The sequence below is a fragment of the Euprymna scolopes genome, chromosome 15 (genome assembly GCF_053919585.1).
Source record: "Euprymna scolopes isolate OS-2025 chromosome 15, ASM5391958v1, whole genome shotgun sequence".
NCBI lineage: Eukaryota > Metazoa > Mollusca > Cephalopoda > Sepiida > Sepiolidae > Euprymna > Euprymna scolopes.
In genome coordinates this window covers 77290721-77307019 of record NC_136496.1, presented here as the reverse complement: position 1 = coordinate 77307019, position 16299 = coordinate 77290721, and the positions used below count along the sequence as shown (strand labels likewise).

Here is a 16299-nt window from a genome sequence, read left to right as displayed (position 1 = left end):
AAAATTTCAAGTGTTTAGACCCAAAATTGTCGGAGGAGTTTGGTAGAGTTCTCAAAAGTCAAATCATTGAACTTTGACCCCTTAACAGCCAAATTTTTGGCCAAAAATCGATCACATAGATTTTCCCAAATCTCAGTACCCTGTATATCAAATTTCGAGTCTGTAGACTAAAAATTGACAGAGTTATTGCGTAGGAAAATGTACACAGACACACAGACAGACAGAAAGACACACAGATACACAGACACGTTCATATATATATATATATATATATATATATATATATATATATATATATATATATATATTCACAAGGATGAAATAAAATTCTGTGTAGCTTAAATGACATATACATTTTTAAAACGTACTATATAGGCAGAGGCATGTGAAGCTTCCACGGTTAGTGCACCATGGTTAGCCCCTGACTAGAGCACTTATATAACACATATATACACGTATATACACATATATAAGTGAACATATATATAGAGACATATACATATACATATATATCAATACATGTATACAATTATTTATATGTAAGTGCATTTTCACCTAAATGCTAGTTGTGAATAATTTTCCCTTTAACCAGTTTTGTACCCCTAAATAGGGAGCGGCATATATATTGTTTTTAAAATATAATCATCCACTGAGACGTGTTTCATTATTTACAACTCATCAGAGTGGTTCAATCTAGCAAGATTCGAAATCGGGACCACATGGTAAGAAGCCTAAACTCCTACCACTGGACCAACTCGCAGGACTGTTTGGATCAGTGGTAGGAGTTTAGGCTTCTTACCATGGGGTCCCGATGTCGAATCTCGCTAGATTCAGCATCTCTGATGAGTTGTAGATGACGAAACACGTGTCAATGGATAATTATATTTTAAAAACAATACATATATAGACATACACATACATAATATATATATATATATATATATATATATATATATATATATATATATATATATACTAGCTGTACCCTGCCACGCGTTGCTGTGGCTCAATTTGGTGTAATGGCAAAATCCCCATATTAAGAACGCCATATTAAAAATTACTTTTGGAATGAATACCACAGTTCTCCCCAGGTTAAGACTTTTTTGGGGTTTTTTTTGTAATAAATTGTTCATTGAAAGCACAGAATAGTTACCAAACACCACCCCGTCCCCATACAATGAATTCCTCCACGTGGATATGGATTGCAACCCTAATGGACTCTTTATTTTTACCCTTTTCTATCTCTCCGCTAAGTAAGTGGTGGACTTTTTATATTGTTTAATTCTTAGTAAAAAGACTGGTTATTTCTAACCAAGAACTTTCACTTTTCTACATCTTTTCATTCAATCACCTCAGTTGCAGGTAGAGACTTTCAGTTAAGAAGAAACTTTCTTATCTTCTCTTTTCATTCATTTATAATCTTTTAAAAAAAATAAATCTTGTATTTAACTATCCATCTGCCTGCAGTCGTCTCTGTATCGGTTGTCAACTCTTCATATTTTTATCTTTGTTTCCATTTCTCGCAAGACTGTGGGTGACAACGTTAGTCCTGCAACAAGGGAATGTTTTTTGTACTTATCGATTAAACAGATATTGAAATATTGTAAATCGGAAGTCATCAACTCATGGTGCATGGGTAAAAATAGTTCTGCATTTACTGAAAATATTTTTATTTTATTTAATAATAATTTCTGTGTTACTATTTTAACGATTATTTAAAAAAAAGTGTATTATAGGCAGAATCGTTATGTTTCATCATTTCAAAATGGTAAACCGGAAGTATATTCGCTAATCGGTTCGGATTAAATCCGAAATTTTCCCTGACGAATAAAAGTTATTTTTTTTAATAAAGTAATATTTACTTTTTAATATTTAAAAACACAGTTAGATTATAAAGATTCACTGTTATAAAATTTCACAGAAAACTGGATTGTAAATTTCTAGTTTATCGATTTTGAATAAACCAGACGTTCCATTTATATATATATATATATATATATATATATATATATATATATATATATATATATATACTTTTATATAAATACATACATAAATCTAAATACATATATATACATTAATGACAGGACGATTCCAATATTTTTCCTGATTCCAATAGAATTACTAATTCTGATTCCTATTCTTCATAAATCTCTAAATATTTAACTATAAAATTGTTATTTTTCCTGATTACCATAAAAACGCATGTTAATTGTGCATATCTTTTATCAAACATGAAAAACACACTTGTTGGGTTGATCTATAGAGCTTTACTGGTAGTTCAAAAGTAAAAAATATTTATTGTTTTATTATTACTACCAGCAGTGGAAGATTTTGTTTTAAACAAAATCAAAAAAAAAAAAAAGATACTTTAAAGAATTCTTTTTTGGCATCGGAAAATAGGCACACATTTTTCCGATTCTGATACTAATTCTGATTTGTGATGAAAAGTGGGTTCTTTATGGAAACCGGCAATGCTCAGCTCAGTGGTTAGACGAAGATCATGCTGACTGATTGGTGGTCTGCGACCATTCTCATCCATTGCAGTTTTTTAAATGCAGGCAGAACCATTATGGTAGAGAAGTACTGTCAACAAATGAATGAAATCCATCAGAAACTTCGACAACAACACCCAGCATTAGCCAACAGAAAAGGCCCAATTCTCCTCCATGACAATGCCCGACAGCATGTTGCTAAACCAACCCTGTAGAAGTTGAACGAATAGAGCTACGAAACTCTGCCTCATCCGCCATACTCTCCAGACCTCTCACCTACTGATTACCACTTTTTCAAGCATCTCAACAACTTTCTGCGTGAGAAATGCTTCAAAAACTTAAGCCATATCAAAAATGCCTTCAGCGACTTCATCACCGCCAGAACGCAAGATTTTTACATTATTGGCATAAATACACTTGTTTCATGTTGGCAAAAGTGTGTTGATTCTGATGATGTTTATGTCGATCAATAGATAGTCAGGATATGTTCATCTAAATTGAAAAGTTAAAAACTGCAAGAACTTTCTTGTCCACCTGATATTATGATTTGCGTGATGAACGAATTTGCAAAACAAATATGAAGATTATAATCTCATCTGTGTTTGTTTACAATATCACGTCAGCTGATATTTGGGTTTGACAATAAATGCCCTGGAAAAGTCACTTCTGATTAATGTTTAGTTTTAAAATATGGAAACAAAGAAATGATTTGTGGTGATTTTTAATGGCATCTCTTCTTTTATCGTAAATTGAACTCGTTAATAAGAAAAAAGTTAAAATAAAATGGTAAGGTACACCTGGGCTTGAACAGCTATATCTCCAGATGTCAATAATTCTGCTTTTTTTTTTTTTAAGGAGAACTAATTTGCTGAGATTTTATTATCTTCTTTGCTGGTGTAATGTAAACTATTCTCCTGGAAAAATTCTTCTTTTTTATCTATAAGAAAGGATTGTATTTTTCTGATTTTCAATATTTATCGGTTGAATTTCTGTACAAAACATATCTAAGAACACTGCCAGACATATAAATTACATTTGCGTGAAATTTGCAAAAGATAGGTTCAGGCGTTTCGGAACCTATGAGGATAAAATTCACACACACACACACACACACACGCACGCACACACACACAAAGTGACTTTTTTATAATAGTAGATAGATAAATAGATAGACTATATATATATATATATATATATACTTTCTATTTGTTTTTACATAAGCAATAATGTGTCACTACACATTCATGAGTATATTTTAGTCAGCTAGTTACTAACAATTAGAGACTTGTGCAAGCGATACAGCTTATACGAAAGCAAAGTTATATACATAACATATCTATCACTACAGATAAATATGGTTGGGATAATTTCTAGCATTGTTTCATAACTAGCAGGGAGACCTGATGTTGCCCGTGATTGAATTAGGATCTACGATTTTTTTCACACTTCCAATATTTTATTGTCATCGAAATAGCCCATTTTTCAATCAAATCAATTGACTGCCTCCTCTCACGGAACTAACCATGGTGCACCAGGAGGAAGCTTTACATGCCTCTCTGAAATGACCTAGTCCACAATAGGTTGTAGCTTACATTGCACTGTGGAGAACCTACTGTTGATTTTATAAGATTATTTTTATATAATGGATTGAATTAAAGTTTAAAATTCAAAAGTCAAGTATCATGGTTTAATTGTGCTCTGAATAGAAACATTTATTTGAAACGTGCCTCTGCATTATCAAAGAACTTACTTTTGATTTTATACACCGGGTCCTTCAGCTTGTGCAGTGATAAAACTTCTAAATGCACTTGTGATATTAGGCTGTATCACTTAAAGTATGTATAGGCTCAAAAACGGCCAGTCTGATTTTTATAATACAACTTCTAAATTCGGAATGCCTCTGATAAGTATCGGAAAGCAATAATCGAAAAAAATCCCATTAAAGAAGAAACAGTGCGATTTTGACCAAAATTAACACCCTTATACAGCCTTACGTTGCAAGTGCATTTGAGAAGTTTTATTACCACATAAGCAGAAGGGCCCAGCATATAAAATCAACAGTCAGTTCTTTGGTAAGATAGAAGCACGTTTGAAATGAATGTTTCTGTTTAGAGCATAACCGAACCATGATATTTGAGTTTTGCATTTTAAACTTTAATTCAAGTCATTATATGGAAATATTTTATAAAATCAACAGTAGATTCTCTACAGTGCAATATAGACTACACTGTATTATGAGCTAAGTCACTGCAGGAAGGCATGTGAGCTTCGTCCCATTGCACCACAGTGGGTTCCTGACTAGAGCAGGTAATTTATTTTTTTTATTAAAAAAATGGACGATTTCACTGGTTTCGATTACAATAAAAGTATTGGAAATGTAGCACATTCAGGGATCCTCATTCAATCCCAGATAATGTTGGGTCTCCCTGCGAGTATGTGGGATAGAATTTAAGATTTTAAATTCTATGTCTCACCTGATAGTCATTTTTTTCTCAATCCGTGGCTCTACAGAATTTAAACCATAATATAACATTTATGAGTATGACTGTAAATGAGTTATGTTTGTTTTATATCTTATTTTTAAAAGGATGGTTTCATCTTTCTAATTAAGTCATGATTGTTTAAAGTTTTTATTCCCCCCTCCTTCCCTTAAAAACGCTTTTAAGCATACCCCACCCCTAAAAACAAAAGAAACTTAATTTATTTCTTACATTTTTGGGTGTGCAGGGAATTGTCATCATACGGACGAATCCATTATTTCTGAACAGTCTAAGGGAGATAACTTAATCAAAATTATTTTCAAGGCGTCAGTTCTAAGAACTAGTGTCACCCATGTAAAAAAAACATACCGTTGTGTTCAATGCGTTCTCTGTTTCAAGCCCATGTAAATACTATACGGACTAATTTTTTTCTTTGCACGTATGGATACTGTAAACAAGCTAGAGCTTTGGAGAATGCTGTGGTCTCTTCTATAAATACCATTTTGTAAGGAAAACAAACCACTTAGCAACTTTCTTTCCTTGCTGCTAGCTCCATAGAAAGATGTTAAAAGTTTTTACCATGGATTTCATGTGCACCAGGATTAACATACATGGACGATTACCTTACCAGAAATTTTTCCGTTCTCATGAACAATTTTCTTACGAATCTTTCTCTTTTATCCTGACACGGGTTTTATTTCAAACTGTCTTCACTAAATATTTACTAAATATTTCTGCACGTTCTCTAAAAAAATAATACTCCACCTCCGTATCAAATAATTACTGTCTTACATAAAAATTATTTTTTGATACATGTGAACAAGATAGTTTGAGTTGATTGCTATTTGATGTAGTTCCTGCTCTTTCTTCCTCAATCCTTTGCAAACTAGATTTTTCTGCAGATTAATTGGATTACGATCATTTTGGATTTTTAATTTGAATCGCTTTCTCTACATTATAAATCAGACTATTTCTTATCACAACATTGAATCTAATTACCAATTCGTTTTTGTTTTTTTTTTTGGGGGGGGGGGCACAACCTAACCACTGCATATCCTTTCATTTGCATTTTTTTTCTGCATTTCATGAACTCTTTACACTAACCTTTTTTGCATTTTTGACTAGTTTTCATATAATGCAGTTTCAATTTATGCCAGTACCAGCAAATTCATAGCTTCACTAAAATAGTTATTTGCTTATATTTTTCCTCTGATGAAAAGAACACATTTTTTGTAAACTCTGCAGATTAAGAAAATCTGAATATTTTTTTGTGTATCCTGTTGAACAATAAATTCTTGTAAATTATAATTTGCAGTCTTTAATTGTGTACTTTTATGACAAGCTCTATTTCCGATTTTTGTTGTAGTGAGCTTTTTTATTTGGTTGGGATTTTATATAAGTATTAAAAGATACTCAAATAAGAAATGTTAAGATTTCCTTAATCTGCCGAGTTTCAATGAAATGCGTTCTTCTCATCAGAGGAAAGATATTAGCAAATTAACTATGAATTTGCTGGTACTCGTATAAATTAAAACTCATTATATGAAAGCTCGTCATAAATGCAATAAAGTTTTAGTGCAAAACGTTCATGAAATGGGGAAAAAGTTTGTAGGGCAGACCATCAAGTCCTGGCGATTAGCAAAACGTTTATCTTTATCAGAATCCAATGAAATTACTTCTCTTAAAAAAAATTTCCATTTTTGTCTCATTCATTCGTTAACTGTCAGACTGATTCGATATTGCTTTTCAAACTAGCCACTCATAAAACTTTTATTTCTCTCTGTATAAAATAAAAACGAAAATGCGACAATAATTGTAGAGGAATTGTAAATGCAGCTGTAAAAGTTTCATCCTTGTTTTATAAAACAGTTTCATTCTTTGTATTTTTTTTAAGGTTAAAGACTAATTTTTTAAAAAAACCTTACCATAACATTTACTTTTTAATGAAAAAAAATTTGCAGCTAATTCTACCCTATGCAACCAAGGCCGTCAACCCTCCAGATTTTCTCCTGTATAAGAAAACATACTACAAAGCATACAAATATCTGTGCATGATGGTACCAAGCTAATCAAAAACCTTGATTCCAGTAAAGCAACTGGCCCTGATGGCATTCCAATTATAGTGCTGAAAAAGATTCAACCAGAACTAACTCCCATACTTACAAAGCTGTTTAAGCGTTGTCTTAAGGAGAATTGCTTCCCAACACACCAACACACTGGAAAACCTCATCAGTATGCCCTGTATTTAAGAATTCAGGTGATCGGTCATTTATCGTCTTAAAGAGGCTCCATGTTTTAACAAGCTTTTTGGCTTGACCTTTACTCCTGATCTGAAATGGAACACGTACATCAAATTTGTTGCCAAGATCGCTGGAAAGATGGTGGGATCTTTCTACCACTCCAGCAGATATCTCGCTGCTGATGAAATTCTCTACCTATATAATAGCCAAGTACATCCAAGGATGGAGTACTGTTGCCAGGAGCTGTTAGAGAAGGATCCCCTTTTCTCTTTCCTTCAACCTCTTTCCCACAGAAGAGATGTGGCGAGCCTGTCTCTGCTTTATCATTGTTTTCATGGCAAGTGCTCGTCTGAGCTCCAGTCTATGGTCTTCCCTTGCCAAACTCACGAAAAATACTCTTCTAGCTGAAACTACAATCAATAATTTTCCCCACTCTTTATCTGTGCCTAAACATAACCGTAGATTCCATGAACAAAACTTCTTTCTTAGAACTGCATCTGTGCAACTCTCTTCTGTTTGCCTGCTTTCCAGCTGACTACAATTTGATCGTCTTCAAATCCAACATAAACAAATTTTTGATAAGCCGTCAATAATCCAATATACCAAATTTCCACTACTAACGATTACTATGATATTGTCCCATTGACACTCATTAATCCTTATACTTGAGTGACTTCCAGGCCTTCATAAATGGGGACTCGTTTATAAAACAAAAAGAAAAAAGATTAACGTTTGGCAACCAGAAAATCGCAGATATTTTTGAGATTTTCAAATTGTGTGTGGGAAATGAATTGCATTAATATCCACTTAAAACAAAGAAAAAGAAAACACTTTAACCAACCAAATTTTATGAGGATCTAAAAAGAATGAAAGTGGATCAATACAAAACTGTAGATGCCTATTGGCGTTACTTAGTCTTGAAAAGATCAAGACTATAGGTAGAAGGAAAACAGTCAGCAGGAAGAGAGTTCCACAAGCCTGCAGTGCCTTGAAATAAGCTATTGGTAGGTATTATAAGATACCTGAAGAGCTAATTGATGAAGACCACCAAATCAATAACTGTAAAAAAAAAAAACAAGGAGGGAATAAATAAGACAATTATGAAGAACACACACCATAACGGTACTTATAGAAAAGACCAAGACTAGCAACATCATATTTGTGAGAAAGGTGATGCAAAGAAGAAAGGATGACACCAACCAAATTATAGATATGCTTCTGGATTTTATTAAGAAACCTTAAATGAGATTCAAATATTAGAAAAAATAAACAAGAAGCAAACACAAAATCATGATTGAATTTTTATTTATCAAGATTCAAGTATTCCAAGACTTTTAAACTTATTTTCAACATCACACATGACTTCAATATCATCTTCATCATTAAAATCTGCTTGTTCAACGATATCACCTGCATTTCCATGTGGCGTTTGACCACGTGTCTTTCGGACACAATTTGTGTCCGTTACTTACTCTGTTCTTTCACCTGATAACAAGGATCAAGCAATGAATGGAACGCTTCGTCCATTGTAACGAACAATTTCCTGAGGACGGAGTCTGTACCAAAGGCATCAGCGATGTGCTCTTGGGGGTTTGTCCGCTGATGGCTATCATGGAAAATGTTATTTAAAAACGTTCCACAATAGATCAAGTGAGGGCTTGTGGCCACAAACGGTTTTAAAAGTAAAGAGTTCAAATAAATGGCATAGTGAAGGCAACTTTGAAATTGGCTAAAACTATGAACGATCGCAATATCAATTTTTTTCCTGTAATCTGTTGAAGGAAGGCCACACATTTTAATCAAGTTTTTCCCAACCAAATCCAAATCTTTCTTTTCACAATCCAACATCAATTTAACAAGACTCGATGGATCCATCACAGTTTCCTGCATAGAAGCCTTTTACTGGGGACTATGCTGGCGAAATACTTTAGCCCATAAATACAGGATGCATGCAACGAGACAAGACACCATCAACTTTTGTATTTCAGGAGTAGAATTTTTCACCCAGTAGACAATAGTCGCAGCTACGAGTTTTAATTCTGTTGGAAATGTTTCCAAAAACTGCGTTGAAACACCCAATGCTGATAGTAAAACTTGTTTGCGGATGTCCAAAGATGATGTGAAAATATCGTTGAGAGCTGGAAGGCGGCCGAAATTGTTCAGTTCAAAAATTGGTTTCACTTCACATTTCTCAATATTGATTCCATTTCGATCATATTCTTCAACAGATTGTTTTGATGCTGGCAATTTGTCCATGTCGTGTAAGATGAGGATGCCATAGATCACCTGTCTGATATGACGAGAACATGCATGACTTGATTCCCACTCAAGGTTTTCAACTTGGCTATAAAGAACCAACGATTGCTGATGTAATACTTCAAGACAAAACCTGGAAACATTACCACTCTTCGATGATTTCAAAAACCACTGGGGAAGAGGATTTCCGTTCGCTGTCAGCATATTGGTTGCATTCACAGAGAATTCAAACTGACCCGTCTCAAAATATTTTTTCATGTTGAATGAGGATTCCGATTCCTTATAGCAGTTCACAGTGTCCTGCATTATTTTTATTGCTCTATCACGTTCTTCGTTTGCAATGAATTGTGTCACATTTCCAATTGCTTCAGAAACACTGCTCTGATTTTTCAGCCAATATAATAAAGATAACATTTTTGAACATTTTTTTCTGGCAGTAATTTTTATACCAAAATCTGCAGGTGCTTGTTTCAGGTTGCCAAGGAAATTTGCAAAAAGCCTTTGTTGATCATCATCACTCCAGCTATTGACACCATTTAACAAAGGTAACATGTTTATGTCAAGTCCTGGAAAATTTTTTGTAAAATTCTTGAAATTATAAAAATTGCAATATAAAGAAGTAATCGTCCTTCCGGTGCGTTCATTTTGTATAGTTTCTATTGGAAAATTCAGCTGCTCTAAAAGTACAAAACCACCTTCGATGCAGAACATAAAGAAATCACTGTCACTACTCAAAACAGGACATTTCCATTCATTAGCCAACATTGCGATATTTTTCTTAACATTAAAATCACCGACCACAAACGGAATTCCAATTTCAACAATGATATGCTTAAATGTTTCAGAACCAAGTTCTGGCACAAATTTTTCAGTTTCTCCTTTGGTAATTTTCTGAACAGCATGCAAATCTCTACGAGCTTTGTAAATGTTCAGATCTAATCTTTGGTCCGATTGTTGACGACCATTGAATACAAGGTAAGGAGAAATGCCACATTTTCTTAACAACCCAAAAAAACTTTTTACTTTATCAGCAAACACATGGTAATCACCACCATATTCATTAGAGATGACAGATTCCAACTGAATAAAATAGTACAAGTTACTAGCGTCAATCACTAGCTTCGTGTCATGCAGAGAATATTTTTTGACCAATGCATGCTGTGATGTCATGAAACTCTTCAATCCTCGGACACCCATTATTATTTTTATTAACTTTTTTTCTTCTTTTTTCAGTCCTTTTTAAAGACAGCTTCGACAGGTATATTTTTCTGCAATGGAAAATAAAAAGAAATCAAGTAATATTAAAAATTTTGTTGGCACATACGCACACCACATAGATGAATATTATTTGTAGAGACTGTTTGCTCTAATCTATGATGCTATTTTTACAATGTTTCAGCTGATGTTTTGATACTACCAATGTTTCTTCTCCCCCACCCACCCCAAGTGTTAGGAATTAAAAACAAAATAGGAAAAAAATGACAAAAAAGGGGTTAATAAGTTTATTAGCTGAAAAAAGGGTATAAGAAATTGTTTACCAAGGCACACAAAGGTAGTTTTAGGGGTGTGAATGAGCGTTACTAAGTAGGGGAACCTGGGGCAAAACGAGATACTTAAGGGAAAAAGAACTGTCGAGGCAAAGTTAGCATTGACATATAAACCATATTCTGTGTACTGAACATTTAAACTATTGGAAAACAATGCCACAACAAAAAAAGATGAGAAATTATTTTCAAAAGAAATACAGATGATTTATTCAGCTAACTGTATTGTGCCGTTTTGCCATATGCTTGGGGCAAAATGAGACAGATCATGGTCTGAATAAGTCAGTCTTCACAGAGCTCACAAATGCCAGGCTTAAGTGGGTCAAACTGATTAATCTATTACCATAGAACATAGAAATATCTGTCAGAACGTTAATTCTTGTTTGCAAATCTGTATCTTTTTCGGAAAGAACACGATTTCAGCAGAACCATAAAAATAGATCAAAATAGATAAATTTTGAATACTTAGCTCTTTTCGATGTACGGGGCTGAATAAAACAATGGTAGACGTTGGCAGCAAGGCGTTACCACGTGATCTTTTGATCAGACTCCTCGCGAAAGAGCTCTCTCTCTCTCTGTTTCATTTATCTGTGGTGTCTCGTTTTACCCTGCTATCTTGTTTTGCCCCAGATTCCCCTACGTGACATGAATAATATGGTTAACACAGTACTGAGTTGGACGGGGCTTGTTTGTGCAAGGGAATGCAAATGGGTCAACAAAGGTTACCGATGACATGACATAGATCAAACTCAGCATTTCCATTAACAGAGCGTGTACCTGTGTTGCAAGACAGGTCAGTGAGTATTTTAGGTGCGAGCCAGTTAATGGGAATTACAGCCTTCGCACACGCACACACACACACACACACACACACATCCTAATATAAATAGAAACGCATATGGGGATTTTTGGAGTCAGTCAACTAGTTGAGAGTTGAGTTCAAGTTTTGAGTCCGACAAACACAGTCATCGGATTGAGCATCTCCTGGAGTGACGGGAGGCGGCTATGTATGGAAGATAAATCAATAGAGAAATTTCCACCCACCTTCTAAGGATAGGTAGAGAACAGGAATGCCCCATTTGACCATGAAACCAATAAAGTCCTGATTGTCCAGAAAATGAGCCTTGTGTTATTGCTATGAGAAGACATGGTCAAGAGATGTGACGAAAATATAAAAAGGTATATTTCTGTTTTTATTTTATAAATCTCCCAAAAAGGACTGAGGTGGCGTAAATATAAACTTTTATAATTTATAGCTTTAGTATTGCACTATTAAGCTATCTAAATGTAAAACTTTGTGTTATTTATTTATATGTTATTATTACTCTAAGTTAACACCTTACACAGCCTATCATCACAAGTGCATTTAGGAAGTTTATTACCACACAAGTGGAAAGGCTAAGCATATAAAATCAACAGCAGGTTCTTTAACATGACCGGGGCTTGTTCAAACCATTTTATATCCTCTCTCTCTCTCTCTCGTTTGCTTGCTTGCTCGCTCATCTAACAATTTACAATTTTTGTAAACGCATTTTTTTTAGCTTTTCTAAAACAAATAAAAAAAAATTTTGTTGAGCAAAAAAAAAAAACAAACAAAAATTAATGAATAAATCTTGAAAAAATAAAAACTACTTACATCTAACACCTTACGGTTAAAAATAAAACATTTATCTTTTCTTGAAAAGAACATTGTTGATAAATAATTTGCAAAACATTTATACTCAGTCATTATACGGTAGGTTTTTTATCTTTATTTAGTGTATTTCTATTTTTTTTCTGATTTGTTAGTTATGAAATTAGTCTGTGTCTGTTAGTGCGCACAGCTTAATCCGATGAGTGCCGGTTGCGCCCGATCCATGATTGATAAGATATACTAAGGATCCGGGTCAAATTCTGCCTAAATCCCTGTTTAAATATTTTCCATTTTTTGCTTTCATACTTCAATTAACAGACCTGCATGCGTGTTTGCAAGTTAGACTCTGGTTTTAGTCACAATTATGGATTTTTTACTCTGATTAACTATGCTACAGTTTTAATGTAATTTCATTACATAGGAAATTGAATTCAGTGGAATATTTTATTTAAATTTCTTTTCCGGACTGATTCTTGAGATTGTGGACATGCTAAGTTTTTTCGTTTTTTATGAGGGGTAAATTTGTACATTAGGCCCACCTCCAAAATTTGCCTAAAAATAACTATATTTAAGGGTTTTCAACCATACTGATTAAGAAAATCTCATTCAATTTTGCAGAGACAAATACTTATAGAGATATAAAGACCTGCATTATGCACTGTAATTCATTGACTGCCAGGTTTGTACTCACATGTGATAAACAAATCTACTTCTTTTTCTACCGACACTGCCATCCCACAATTTTTTTAGCATGTGCTGGTGGGTATGTTGACAACGATTATTAAAGTAAAATAACCATCACTAATCGTCAGTGAAAGCCAGATAATTTCATTTTGGCCATGTCTGCAATTGTTCAGGAACTGCAGTGGCCACCAGTAACAACCGTAGTATATGTTTTTGCAAGGAGGAGCAGGTTTTCACTGGGCAACACCAGTTAACGTGTCCTGTTAGTTATTATCATGATTATCATTTTTTTTTTTTTTTGTTATTATTAGTATTAGTTCATTTTTTCTTCCATTAAATTCTTTATTTTTGTATAGGAGAAAAATTCTGTTTGATGTTTGATGGGGTTTTACTTTTTTTTTTAAGCAATTACAATCTTACCAGTTAATTGTTAAAAGTTTTAGTTAACCGCCATAAAAAATTATGATGGGGCAAAAATGAGGGATCATATTAATTTAAATTTATATACAAAACTGATCTCCCCACTCTAAATTCAAAAATAATATATATTTTTGGTTCGTTTTGTTTTTTTACATCAGTCTTTGGAGGGTGTTCACACATAATCGACTATAACAGTAGAATCTCATATGGTTGGGGCAAGGGAGTTGATTTTAGTTAAAGTGTTAATCTTTAAATGTTTTAAGTAAATAAATATTTTAGAGGGTGGAGGTATTCTTGTCAGGTAAAATAGAAAGTATCTACTGCATTATGGCTGCCGCATTCAAAATCAGAAACTGTGAACTTGTGCAAATTAAAAAACAAAAAATCCCAAAGTAATCGTTGACAAGAATAAGAATGGGTCCTAAACACTTGATTCACTTAAAAAAAAAAAAAAAAAAAAGACTAAACCATGTGTATACCATGTCAAACTCCACCCATAAATCAAACGTGGCGTAGTCTGGTTGATGCAACAAACACACGCCCCCGCGCGCGCGCACACACACGCACACACACACACATACACACACAAATACACGCACTCACACACATACAAACACACGCATACATAAACACAGACACACACACGCGAATACACACAAACAAAAAACACACAAGCATGCACACCCACAAATATGCGCACACATACATAAACATTCACGCACTCATTCACTCACACACAAACACACTCACACATATGCACACACACACACACACACACACAAACACAATGATGCACACACACTAACAAACACGCGCACACATACAGACAACACACGCACACGCGCACGCAAACTTTGCAAATAGTTAGGAATAGACAGTGTAAAGGCCTCCAATTAACACAGAAGGAGATTTTTACTTATATAATCTGCAAATTGTAGACAGTTTAAAGGCTTCCAAATCACACATAAGAAAATTTTTGAGTATATAAACTGTAAATTGTAGACAATTTAAAGGCTTCCAAATAACACATAAGGAAATGTTTAAGTATATAAACTGTAAATTGTAGACAGTTTAAAGGCTTCCAAATCACACATACATGTCTGTGTATCTATGTGTCTGTGTCTGTCTGTCTGTGTACATTTCCCTACGCAATAACTTTGTCAATTTTAAGTCTACAGACTCGAAATTTGATATACAGGGTACTAAGATTTGGGAAAATATTTGTGATCAGTTTTCGGACAGAAATTTGGCTGTTAAGGGGCCAAAGTTCAACAATTTGACTTTTGAGAACGCTACCAAATTCCTCCAACAATTTTGGGTCTAAACACATGAAATTTTAGATATAGGTTCCTTGGACATGGACCTAACTTAATAACTTGATTTGAGCCCAAAACAATAAATGTTAAGGGTCATAATAGGGGTCAATGTTAAAAAAAAATGACCTCTGCGGTCTCTTCCAAATTACTCAGACAATTTCTGATCTAAACTTTTGAAATTTTGCATAAAATGTATTCAGAGATAGGGAAAGCTTTTTAATTAGTTTGGGTCGAAAATCTTTAGTTACCAATATATAAATGTATGTATGTATGTTTGCATGTCTCCCTAAAACTTTCGACAGAGGCGACGGATTTTTACAAGATCAGTATCGTTTTGAAGTTCGACCTTTCATACGCCAAATATCTAAAAATTGGCTAAAAACATTAATATCTTCACCTGCAACTTGGCACTTTTCTACAGGGGTGGGGGGTAACTTTTTGTTGAAAGTTAAATTTAATACTTACAATTTTATGTCCAATTTTCAATTGATAGATAATCGTTCGTCTCGGGTGATTCTTTGAAGCAAATAAGGACAGACGAATAAAACCAACTGACTCGATCAAATGCTTGTAAGTTGAATCACAATTTGCCCTCGTATGATTGCAATTCTTAATAAATGTGCCTTTCTGAGAATTATATTGTGATTTTCAGTTTTCTCGGAATTCGCTTATCTGTACAAATTCATTGGAGGTGGCGCAGAACAACAACAACAACAACAACAAACCAACAAAAAATAGCTGTTAGGAAGACACTCCTATCTTTTTCTAAAGAATTGACACCTATTAATTAATAATAAACAAATTAAAAACTAACGATTAATAATTAAAAAGATATGAAGAGCGTTTTTTTTTGGGGGGGTATGCATCATTGGGGACACTAATTTCTATGATGACTTCTTTCTCCTTCTTGTACCATATCACCATATTTGCATGTCCAACTAAAAGTCAAAAACGGCAAAACAAAGACCCACAAAGTTGGTATATTCTAGATCAGCGTTGTTCCAGATTGTTATATAGTTGTGGGACACAGGAGAAATTATCCGCTGTTAAACAGCGGCGCTGTTTATCTTTCTATTGATCTAGCTATGGATCTATCTATATATCTTTGCGTGTGTGTGTGTGTGTGTGTGTTTGTGTGTGTGTGTGTGTGTGTGTGTGTGTGTGTGTGTGTGTGTGTGTGTGTGTGTGTGTGTGTGTGTGTGTGTGTGTGTGTGTGTGTGATTGTCCAGCT

At 34.0% G+C, this 16299-nt stretch overlaps 1 protein-coding gene across 1 annotated transcript; it reads right to left on the bottom strand.

Moving 5' to 3' along the window:
- Positions 1-8503: 8503 nt before the first annotated feature.
- LOC145293921 (single-strand DNA endonuclease ASTE1-like) lies at positions 8504-15789 on the bottom strand. Its single transcript, XM_080140744.1, has 2 exons — positions 15534-15789; positions 8504-10739 (listed from the first exon to the last, which is right to left on the bottom strand). The coding sequence occupies exon 2, from the start codon at positions 10666-10668 to the stop codon at positions 9115-9117; it is 1554 nt and encodes a 517-aa protein (XP_079996870.1). The 5' UTR covers positions 10669-10739; positions 15534-15789; the 3' UTR covers positions 8504-9114.
- Positions 15790-16299: the final 510 nt, after the last annotated feature.

What these genes read in the sequence shown, in the direction of transcription:
- LOC145293921 (XM_080140744.1), bottom strand. Translation starts at nt 10,668, where the DNA reads ATGGGTGTCCGAGGATTGAAGAGTTTCATGACATCACAGCATGCATTG.